This window comes from Lepidochelys kempii, chromosome 4, assembly GCF_965140285.1.
Source record: "Lepidochelys kempii isolate rLepKem1 chromosome 4, rLepKem1.hap1, whole genome shotgun sequence".
NCBI classification, from domain to species: domain Eukaryota; kingdom Metazoa; phylum Chordata; order Testudines; family Cheloniidae; genus Lepidochelys; species Lepidochelys kempii.
In genome coordinates, this window is record NC_136383.1 from 16,320,438 (window position 1) to 16,330,997 (window position 10,560).

A 10,560-nucleotide genomic window follows, 5' to 3' on the forward strand; every position below is an offset into this window, starting at 1 on the left:
CACTCTGCCCGTCTCTGAACCACCGAGAGAGAGGAAGTGAGGAGATAGAGCGGCTCAAGAGCCATAGAGACGACAAAAAGAGAGTAGTCAAAAGGCTACTGTACCACCCCACCGTAGTACAGACTAGCGCAAAGGCGCGCTAGGGACGAGGTCCCGTGAGGCAGGGGCTCTACCCAGCCCCTGCGACCGGTGACAGCGGAGCTCCCGGGCAGCAAGGGCCCTGGCTAAGGCAGCTTGGGCGGCAAGGAGCAGAGTTGCAGGGGGAAGCTTGTTACTGCCCTTCCCTGAGCTACCTGGCAGGGATGCGCCCAGTGCAGGGCCGCCCTATCTTAGCCCTGGGCGGAGTCCAGCGGACCCCCCCCCCCAGGCCTGGGCCCCAGCCGTTGTACAGTCCCCGATTGGCATCAACCCTAGCCTCCCTTACACACACAAGTAATGGGGCTTCAGCCCTGTCCTAAGAGGCAGGCAAAGGAGGGCGCCCCCTCCCCCTCACAGCTCAACCTTGGGAGGTGGATTGTGCCCAACCCTTTAGGACAGGAAGCGAAGAATAGGAGCCCTGGGCACCTTTCTTTTGAACGGAAAACAAATGTACTTACCCGTCCAGCCAGTCCTCCTCCTGTGGCTAGTGAGGAGGAGGGAGGATTTCTACATTGTCCTAGAGAGGAAGAAAAATTCCTACCCACTCCAACAGGGAATGTTAGTCCTGGAAAGAGGAAGAGATCCTTGGGAAAGCTGGTGGGAAGAAGGGTAAGTAAGTTTTGAAAGAGTGTTAAATTCAATTTCATGACGTTTTCAGTTAGCTGAAGCACACCAATCACGGCTTAAAACTTGTTTCCCCCTTTCTCCACTCACTTTTATTTTGAAAAGGGGTGTGTGTCTTAACTTAAACATTTCCAAGTTGTTAATCTTTCATTGAGAGCGTCACAAACCAATTCATTGTTAAAAAAAAACTCCCTTATTCTAAAAAAAAAAAAAAAAAAAAGTAATCTGTATTTCAAAAAGGGCAAGTTTTAGGCTATAAGAGGTCCTTTCTTTGGACCAAGAAATGTCATCTGGGGTTAAGTGTTAGAGACTCAGTGAAATCTTGGGTCTACAAACCGATAGTTCAGCTTCCATGACAAATTTCCTATTGCATGTAATGGAAATAGAGGATGAAATTCTATGTTCAATTAAATGTGGACTATTGCTACTAGGTGTAGCATTTGCAAGAAACGAGGTGGATGTTGTAAATAACTCCAGCACAGCAGGTGTGGATTATCTTTTATACCTCAGGGTAAAAGTCCCTGTATACCCTCAATTTATGGCTCCTGTAACCCTTCAGTAGTTACTGACAAAAACTGAGCTAGAAGGTTGCCTACTCTTGGCTATCCTTGTAAATGGCCATATCCATTTTAAAAATTTGTTTACTGTAATTTTTTTTAATACCTGACACTAATTTCCTTTCCCCTCTATTGTACACTTAAACTTGTTCATTCTTGTATATGATGATATACTAGCACAGAATCAGAGAAGAGCCTAGAAAAATTGTGATACAAGAATCTCTACATAACATTAGATGGAAATTTTGTTCTACTTATCTTGGCTATTTCACTTTAGTTAGTATAAATACTTAATAGGAAGTCTTAGCTGTTTACTAACTATACATTAGCAAAGGTGCTGACTGCAATCCTAAAAAAATACTTAGGATTAGTTAGTTGCCTTGATTTTTCAAGCATTTGTCAATAACTTTAGCCATCAGTATAGTTCAAGTGATTCAAGGTCATTTCTGAAAACTATATTTATGTGGCTTACCATGTGCTGTAGCACAAACACCACATTAAGTACAACTTAAATGCAGAAAGCAATCAAGACAGATGCAACCAAAGAAACCTTAAAACTATAAGTGAAAAGGCCAACTTGAAGGGCAAGCAACTGCAAACTGTAAAGGAAAAAAGGCAGAAAACCAGAAGTAAAATGTTAACAAAACACCTCAGATAAAATATCAGATAGGATTGCGGGGGGGAGGAACACCACACTACAGTATACTAAAGGAAAGCTAGTTGAACCTTGCAAAAAGAGAAACAGCTGAACAGAAGACTACCTGGCTGATGAAGTTTATACTTTTTCAAAGTGAGGACACGATGAGTTATTGTTCTTCAGGCACAGAGGCTGACTGATTTTTCCAGATTGTTTTGTCGCCTCCCCCCCCATGTCCATTAACATTGGTAGAAGTTAACTTAAAAATAACCCTGGGCCAGAGACAATCCTTTTATAGTATTTGGATTATGCATGAACATATAATCAATGCTTAAAAATAGAGAAAATAGCCCCCCCCCCCAAATGGCTAGCCTCTTCTTTACAAGAGCAAAACATCCCACCCAAATAGATAAAAGGAACTGCCAATTAAGTAGTCTGTAAACCCTGTAATAAGCTATGCATTTTAGATGTATGACTCCCACTGACATTAGCAAGAATTAAAACACACAGGTTTCCAAGATCTGGCTCTTAAGTAACCCTTATACAGGACTACAAGACTTCAGACTACTGGTGTGAGTAAAAGTTTACAGGATCAGTCCTCAAGAGAAATCAGCATTTCATATGTGTGTGGAGTACTTGGCTTTATCAATACATTCTATAGCACCTTTCAACCAAGGTGTTAATAGCCCTTTATAAAACAATTAAGCCTTTTAAAATCCATTAGATAGGCAAAAAAATTCTCAGAGCACAAACTGAGGCAGAGGATGAGTAACTTGCCAAAGGTCATACAAGACACGTATAGCCAGTTAACTACACAAAATTGAAGATCTTGGATAATAGAGCAAGTTAAAAGACAGTGTTTAGATTCTAGACCATTTGGACTGTAGAATGACAAAGTAACAGCACTGTCATTTTGAAAAATATGTACACTTCAAAAATCCAGAGAGGTACAATAGGGAGTCAACAGCTACCTCTGCCAGCAACCAGGCATTAATTCAATTGCCAGCTCCATCAAGGTGTGGTTCAGCTGGGCATTATCTACAATGAGCCTGGCTTCTCACACTACTGGTTTACCAATGCACCAGGAGCAATTCTCTTAGTGGCAGTATACAGCAGCTGCAATTACTTTATCACCATGTTCAGCATTAGATATTATCTAGTGTAGTGTAGATCACCTACAGGCATCTTTGCTACCATTCCCCCAACATTGCCAGCTTGACCAACCCAAGGAGAATATCTAAGTACTCATTTTAGCATGGTATATCTGCAGGAGAGAGGCAGATAAGACCCACAAGTGCAATGAGCAAATGCATGGAAAGCAAATAAGAGATACACAGAAGGACATAGGGATAGAACAACAGTACAGAAGTGGAAAGATTTATACTGCTATGGATAAAGTGCTCTCAGCTGTCTTCTAAACAAGGTTTTATTTTAGATCCATGATTGGACATATGAATGCATGGTGCATGGCCATGTTGAAAGAACGAACAAACAACGGAGAGCTGCAAAGCCAAGCCACACCAGAAGCTAAGGTGACTGTGCTCAAGGATTCAGAACATGGACTCAAGCCTGTTCTACACTAATAAATTGACTTGTTGCTAAAAAATGGTTGTTGGGAGTAGATCCCCTTGAACTGATGCTTTCCATACTGGGGCTGGACTTTATAATGCTAGCTATTAAACCATTTTCAGCACTGGTTTAGAGGAACCTGTTACTAAAAGTCATCTTTAGCAATGGGTAAACTTCCAATCTAGAGGTAAAACTCACTGAAGACCACGGAAGAGTTAACTGTTTGGCATTCCCATTCAGTAATAATTTTACATTTAACCAAGTTATCATAAACCATCAATACATTATACATTTTGTATACATCAATACATTATAGATGTAATGCATTATACATTTTGGGAACACAACCCATAACTGAAAATGAGGCAGTTTGATTTTTAAACCAAACTGTTCTTCCAACTGTTTCAGGCACTATGGTAAGGTGAATTTTTAGAAGTATGTGTTAACTGCTACATACATTAAAAGGAAGGGATTTTGACTTTTTGCTTTGTGCCGTCACAATTCACTAGTTCCACTCTTGTCCAGTTATTCAGAGTAAGCAATTTAATATAAAATCCTCAGGCTCTCTATACACATAGTAAACCCCCACCAGCATCCCAACAGCTCAAAGTAATACATAGTAACCCCACCATGCCCCCAAAAAGGCACAAACTGGAAAGACTATAAACAATAAAATACAACAGCAAGAAATATATGAAATGCTAACACAAATAGAAAAGGTATTTGCAAAAAAATACTGGGGGTGGGGGGGGAAGAGGCAGGAAGAGGTAGCAAAGAATCATTTCTAACACATCTAAGGCAATCTTTGTATTTATCTCTTATTACAACTAGGAGCCAATCATTTAACAGCAGATTTTAACTCAGGTGATGTTGACACTTGAAATAGCCTCAAGCTCAGGGCATATCTAGAAAGTTAGTGACCAGAGGGCATTCAAGGCCCTATTCCAATACAGGCCATCTTTCCTCCCAATAGGAAAGACTGCTATCCTTGTTATTGCTCAATTACAAATTAAGCTTACAAAACTAAGCAGCAGACACAGGAAGACAGACTCACATAAGTAAGCATTTATTCAAGAATCACTTAACATGAAAGTATACAAATAAAATTTGTATTAACACAAATCCACATTGTGTCATAACACAGATGGCAAAAAAGACAAAGTAAAAACCATAAAGAAAACTAATCAGCCGCTATATACAGTTGGACACTGTTGTGTCATACTCTAAAAAGTCTTTTGTAAAAGTCATCTCATGTCACGAAGACCACCTCCATTCAATCCTGATATTCTGCAAGATGACTTCGCTGTGGTATCTCCACCTAAAAACAAGACAAAACAACAATCAGATCTGTGCAACTTCTGTAAGAATCGTTAAAAGGTCCATTTTCATGAACTGCTTTAAGTCCTCTATTTATTCCTTTCTTCACTGTTAAAGATCATATGCATATTTAACAAATTGTTAACTAAAAATCTTTTGTCTCCCCAAATATAGCAGTTTAGCCCATTTGGGAAGCTGTTTCAGAACAATGATTCTCCAAATTAGGCAAGAAGTTGCAATGTGTGCGTCACAAACTGGGTTGTGGAAAAAGTTTCCACCAGAAATGCTGTTAAGTAAGAAAACAATTTGTCTGCAACTTATTTCTTGTGAAGGAATATTGCCAAAAACATGATTAGCCTAATGTAGTTTGTGTGCATATGATCTTTAATTTTTTCCAGATTTAAAAGTTCGTTTTTGTTTGCAGATTTCACTATTAGCTATAAAAAGAAAAAGCAAGCATTAAATCTTAACGAATGCACACTTAAAATGAGGCTCCACAATTGAAATACAACACTAAACAGAAGACCAAAATGATTAAGCTGTAAAGGCATTTATGTACTTTAACTCCTGTAAAAAACCATTTAAGTTAAGACACTTAATCTTCAAAAAGATTAAAAAGAAGCCAAAGTCTGAAGTTTTCCACTTTAATCTTTACGCTGGTACATGAAGTTGGAAGAGACCATACCACAGGACAGCGTTTTCTGGTGTATGCCTTGCGCTCTGCCTGCAACGTGCGACCCCCAGAGATAGACGTGGTCAGGGTGACACACGGCCTGCAATGAAGTTCCCGCTGGCGGGTACAAACAAGGTATAATGTCAGAGTTAGAAGACAACATTCTTGTTTTCCTTAAGTTGTACCCATTTCAGTACTTTACCTGTTAATACTTCTAATAAGTTTAATTATTCCTCTAGACCACCTGGTACACAACGCAAACAGAAAAACTCTTAAGTTTTTCTGAAGTACTAAAGAAGATGAAATCACATTTTACGAAGTTAAAGATCTATAGACACTTTAGGCAAAGCATGTTTTAAAAAAAATCTTTTAAGTTAACAAAGTTCAGTTAAAAAAGTCAGACTACACAAGAAAAATGTTTTTACTCATTTTAATTTGTCTATTGATCTTTAAATTAGATTAGACATACTGAAAGTGGTCCTTGCACTCATATACACACCTGCTGCCCCCCCAAGTACTATGTACTGCTTTAATATGGCTGGTAGTTGTTTTGGTGATTGCCGCCACCTCGGGATGCTTTTCCATATGTGCTTTGTTGACCTGTTGAGAGAATGGAAAATTAGTTGTCTCAGTACATTCTGACTCAGACAAGCCTCTCATGAAAGGATAGTCTCCCCCCTCCCACCCGTATACAGTAGTTTACAGCTTAATGCAATACTTTAATGTATATCCACACTTGCTTGTGGGATGCAACAATGAAATTTACTATACACTAGAATATTAAAGTCATAGATATTTTTAGTGTTATACATCAATATACTTGTGGAGTTAAGTCAAACATACTTACCACTGTAGTCTGCATATCCCTGTCCATATCCATAGCTTGGATAATTGTAGCCAGAATAATCATATCCACCATAACCACTGTAGCTTGGATCACTGTAAGTGCTGTTGTAATTTCCATATCCTTGATCATAATAATTATTAAATCCTTGGTTCCAGTTTTGTCCCTGACCTGAAATAAAGCATTGCAATTAAGTTCCAACCCTCTTAAATAAATAATGTGTCAGTTGTATGACATGTGATCTGTACTGTACTGGCTACCAGAAAGAGTCTCATCACTCTGCAAGTATACAACAGTTCTAAAACACAACACCAAGACACCTAATTTCAAAACATCACATGGGATGCAAATCTTGGGATCTCTTTTCTTAATTTACTGTAATAAACATGTTACATAAAAAAATGAAAGCTGACACTGTCCTATTAATAAAGTGCAGGTGAACCACACAAAGGGCAACTTGCCTTTTGTCTAAAGAAATTCCCTCTTCCTTTAGAGCTCTTTTAATATGCCTCTTAGTATCCTACATTATCTTAACATTACAATATGAAGACTAGTTTTGTTCTGTTTCATTAACAGTGACTATATCTCAGTACTTATGGTTGCCAAGAAGCAAACTATCAATGTATTAGTGATGTTGGCAACACTGCTCCCTCCCAGTCCTTTACTTACATAGGATTACTTATAATGCAGGATTGAAGATATCTGGCTTTCCTCTATTGGGCAAAATATTTAAGAACTGTCAAAAAGTCAACATTGCTCCCTTCCTGTTTCAACAGAATGAGTACATGTAACTTTCAAGTAAGTCTCAGACACCTGAATTATGCCTTTTAAGGAATAGCTTCTAAACCCAGGAATATGCAATCTGTTGGCATTTTTAAACATAAGTAAAAGTTTCACTTTATCAGTGCACTTGTCAAGGTAACAATTTTAAAATGAGTTTTGGTTAAGTCAGTACAGACCAACCCAGCTTATTTTCCGCTCATTGGTTGGCCATTCTATGATTAGGTTTATTTTTTTTAAAAATGGCTCCAAAACATGGAAACTAGAACTTTAGAAATAAATACATACAGATTTTTAGAAGTGCTACCAAAAAACTCACCCCTGCCACGTCCCCTGCCACCACCTCTGCCACCAGAAGAAGCACCTCTTCCACCTTTCTGTTGTTGCTGCTGCTGCTGCCTATACACTTCTTTGGGCTGTGCTACTTTGATCTCACACTGTAAAAAGGAAGACATTGTTTCAACTGTATGAAAGGACTGACCAGCACCATCAAAATAAACACTCTTATTCTCAGGAATCCATTTAAAAATCTATAAGAACCATCAACATTAGAACTTTCTAAAGAGAAACCGAAACATCCATCCATACCTTGCCAGAACCGATTTGATGGTATCGGCTTTCTAATAATTTTTTTACTGGCTCTTCATCTGTATATGTGATGAAACAAAAACCCCTCCTTTCATTTGTCTTTGTGTCCATGGGAAGTTCAATATTTTCAATCTGTAAACAAAGTTAAATATAAACCATATTTACATTACATCTCTCTCAAACACAGCAGTGTAAGTCAATGGTCAAAAGTTCATGCCAATAGCAGAAATGTAGCGGGCTCTTTGAAAAATAAACCATCCCACCTCCATTTATAAACTATCAAAATATTACAGAGCTATTTATACGTTAATAGGGAACAGTTCGAACAGAACTCTGCTAGACTAAGACTGCCCACCAGGGTCCCAAGTCGATCCTATTTATTCTACTGCAATATAATTTCTGCATCTTGTCCCAAGGAAGCAGCATTACAACTTGCAATTAACAAGGAAGCAGCCTTCTCACAATCACCCTCTTCACATCTCAAATCAGAGACTGCCCTTTCTTCATCCAACCTTACTACCCTGCCACAGCAAGACTGAACTTTAATGCCCAATATGGATATGACAGTATTACAAACACAATTATGCCATACCTCTCCAAAAGCACCAAAATATTCTTTAATTTGTTCTTCAGATGTATCTGGACTCAGTCCACCAACAAACACTTTTTTTGGTGGCTCTTTTCCCTTCAGTGCTTTTGCCCTTTTAGGATCAATTAACTTGCCATCCAGTTTGTGTTCCTTCAGCTCCAAGACCTAGAAAACCCACAGGACACAGTTTCAAAAAGCCATGAAAAAAACCAAATGCATACAAGAGCCAACTACACAGACCCTACATACCTTGTCAACACTGGCAGCATCTTTGAAGAGCACAAAGCCAAATCCCCTGGACCGCCCAGTCACTGGATCTGTTTTAATTGTGCAGTCCACAACTTCTCCAAACCGAGATAAATATTCTGTCAAGTCTTTCTTGCTTGTGTCCCAGCTGAGGCCTCCTATGAACATTTTACTACAACAGGAAAAAAGCATGTATTTTTTTAAGAGCAGAATATCTTACTAATCACTTCAAGTTTCAAAGAAACTTGAAGACACAAGTGGTAGTTTTTCCAACAAGATCAGCATCATGAATTGAAAAGAAACCACTCTCAGTTCACTACACTGATTTTCAGGGCCTCAAAGCTGACCTTTACATAATTATATGCATGTTATAAAGTTCTCAGACCCCGATCCTGCAAAACACTTATGCGTGCGGTTAACTTTAATCCCATGAATCAAGTACACAGTAGTGAAATGGATCGTACCCATAAGCGTTTGCAGGGTGGGAGCTGGTAACGAAGTGACCCTTTGCTCGAATACTACCCAGGCACGAGATTTTGGGCTGTAACCTACCCGACTCGGCCCATCGCTAACGCACTCGGAGGCAATGGCTCAGCTCCTTCTGGCCCTAAACCCCGCAGGGCGCCCGAGAAGCTACCGCCCCGCTCCCCCCTAGACACGGTCAGCCAGCGAGCTGCGTCCACAGGCCCACCCGCGCGAGTCGGGAACGGGAGCAGCGTGGCATCGGCGCGCGCGCAGCTTGCCCCCCTACCCGCCCCAGGCAGCCCGCTCGCGCGCTGCCCCGCCTCCGATTGGCTCCCGGCTACGTCATGGCCCGGTGATTGACACCACCCCGCCCTACGGGAAACAGATCGACGGGGAGACACAAAGAGAGCGCGAAACGTGCCCAAACGGGACCCCCCCACGCCCGGCCGCAGGGAGGGGGGCGGGAAGAGCGCAAGCGCCCCCCGGGCCGAGGCTACAGGGAAGGGACGCCCCGCACCGCCCGGCCCTTACCCATCGTCCTGCTGGTTCTTGCTGGCGTTGATCTTGGAGCCCTCGGCGAACTCCTCCAGGCCGCCGCTGTACTCGGTCATGTCCTCCATGGCGAGGGTAGGGCGGCTCGGGCAGGCTACGAGGGCTGGAGACTCGCTAGAAAGCTGCGACCAGAAAGCGGGACAATAAAATGGCGGCGGAAGAGATCCGGGCACCGCCTGCGCCGCCTTTATATACCCTTTCCAGCAGCCAATCAGCGCAGCCCGGCAGCGCAGGCGCGGTAGCGACTCCTGGAGCCCAGGCGGCAGGGTTGGGGCGGGTGCATTACCCCGTCTGATGTAGTAAGGCATGGGAAGAGCGTAGGCAATGGCGGCTGCACGTGGGCTTAGGGGACCCAGGAGGGGAATGGGTGACACCCGTCATCCCGGCCTCCCCGCCCTGCAGGGCGTATGAGCACTCCTCTCCCCTGGGATTCCCTCGGCATTACACTCATCATCTCCCTAGCAGGCTGCAGTGCCACCCTAATCCCTACACCCCCTTCGCCAGCTGCTGAGACTATTGCAAGGGGCTTCTAGGGCATAACGAGATTCCCGTGTGTACTCCGAAGACACACAAAGCTACCCTCCCCCAAAGAGAGAGCAGCGTGACATAGACCAACCCGCAAAGTCCGTGGAGAGATTCAATATTCCTTCTCCCCTGTATACAGAGAAGGGAGGTGATAGATGAAGACAGGCCGCAAATTCCCCCAGGCGACTCGCCCTGCAGTTTAAACAGCCAAGCAATCTAGGCAATCTCTCCCAGCCCGTCTTCATTATTGCGGTATCGGTCAGTTGGAGAGGGAAGCGGTTGTCTGCAGCTATGGCTTCCTGACGTTGCAGAAGCAGCTGCTTCCCCGCCTTTCAGATCCTACTGTCTGAAAAGGTGGAAGTACAAGTCATTATGCAACCCTCGCTGTATCTCTACACAGCTGTGCAACTGGGACCATGCAACCTAGAAATCTAATTAATGCACCAACCGCACCAC

The 10,560-nt window shown here is 42.1% G+C and overlaps 1 protein-coding gene and 1 long non-coding RNA gene across 4 annotated transcripts; one reads left to right on the forward strand and one right to left on the reverse strand.

Annotated features, from left to right (window-relative positions):
• The first annotated feature begins 39 nt into the window (after positions 1–39).
• Positions 40–4,008, forward strand: LOC140910176 (uncharacterized). Its single transcript, XR_012158445.2, has 2 exons — positions 40–747; positions 3,392–4,008. It is a non-coding gene; the product is annotated as an uncharacterized LOC140910176 (long non-coding RNA).
• A 560-nt stretch (positions 4,009–4,568) lies between these two features.
• Positions 4,569–9,902, reverse strand: HNRNPDL (heterogeneous nuclear ribonucleoprotein D like). Of its 3 annotated transcripts, XR_012158443.1 has the most exons (9): positions 9,559–9,902; positions 8,566–8,734; positions 8,320–8,481; positions 7,728–7,859; positions 7,459–7,576; positions 6,363–6,530; positions 6,015–6,115; positions 5,528–5,632; positions 4,569–4,843 (listed from the first exon to the last, which is right to left on the reverse strand). XR_012158443.1 is itself a non-coding variant. In XM_073340494.1 (8 exons), the coding sequence occupies exons 1-7, from the start codon at positions 9,885–9,887 to the stop codon at positions 6,045–6,047; spliced, it is 1,149 nt and encodes a 382-aa protein (XP_073196595.1). In that variant the 5' UTR covers positions 9,888–9,902; the 3' UTR covers positions 4,569–4,843; positions 6,015–6,044. The 3 variants fall into 3 exon arrangements, 1 of the variants encoding a protein (XP_073196595.1); XR_012158442.1 differs by having other exon boundaries at positions 5,528–6,115; XM_073340494.1 differs by lacking the exon at positions 5,528–5,632.
• Positions 9,903–10,560: the final 658 nt, after the last annotated feature.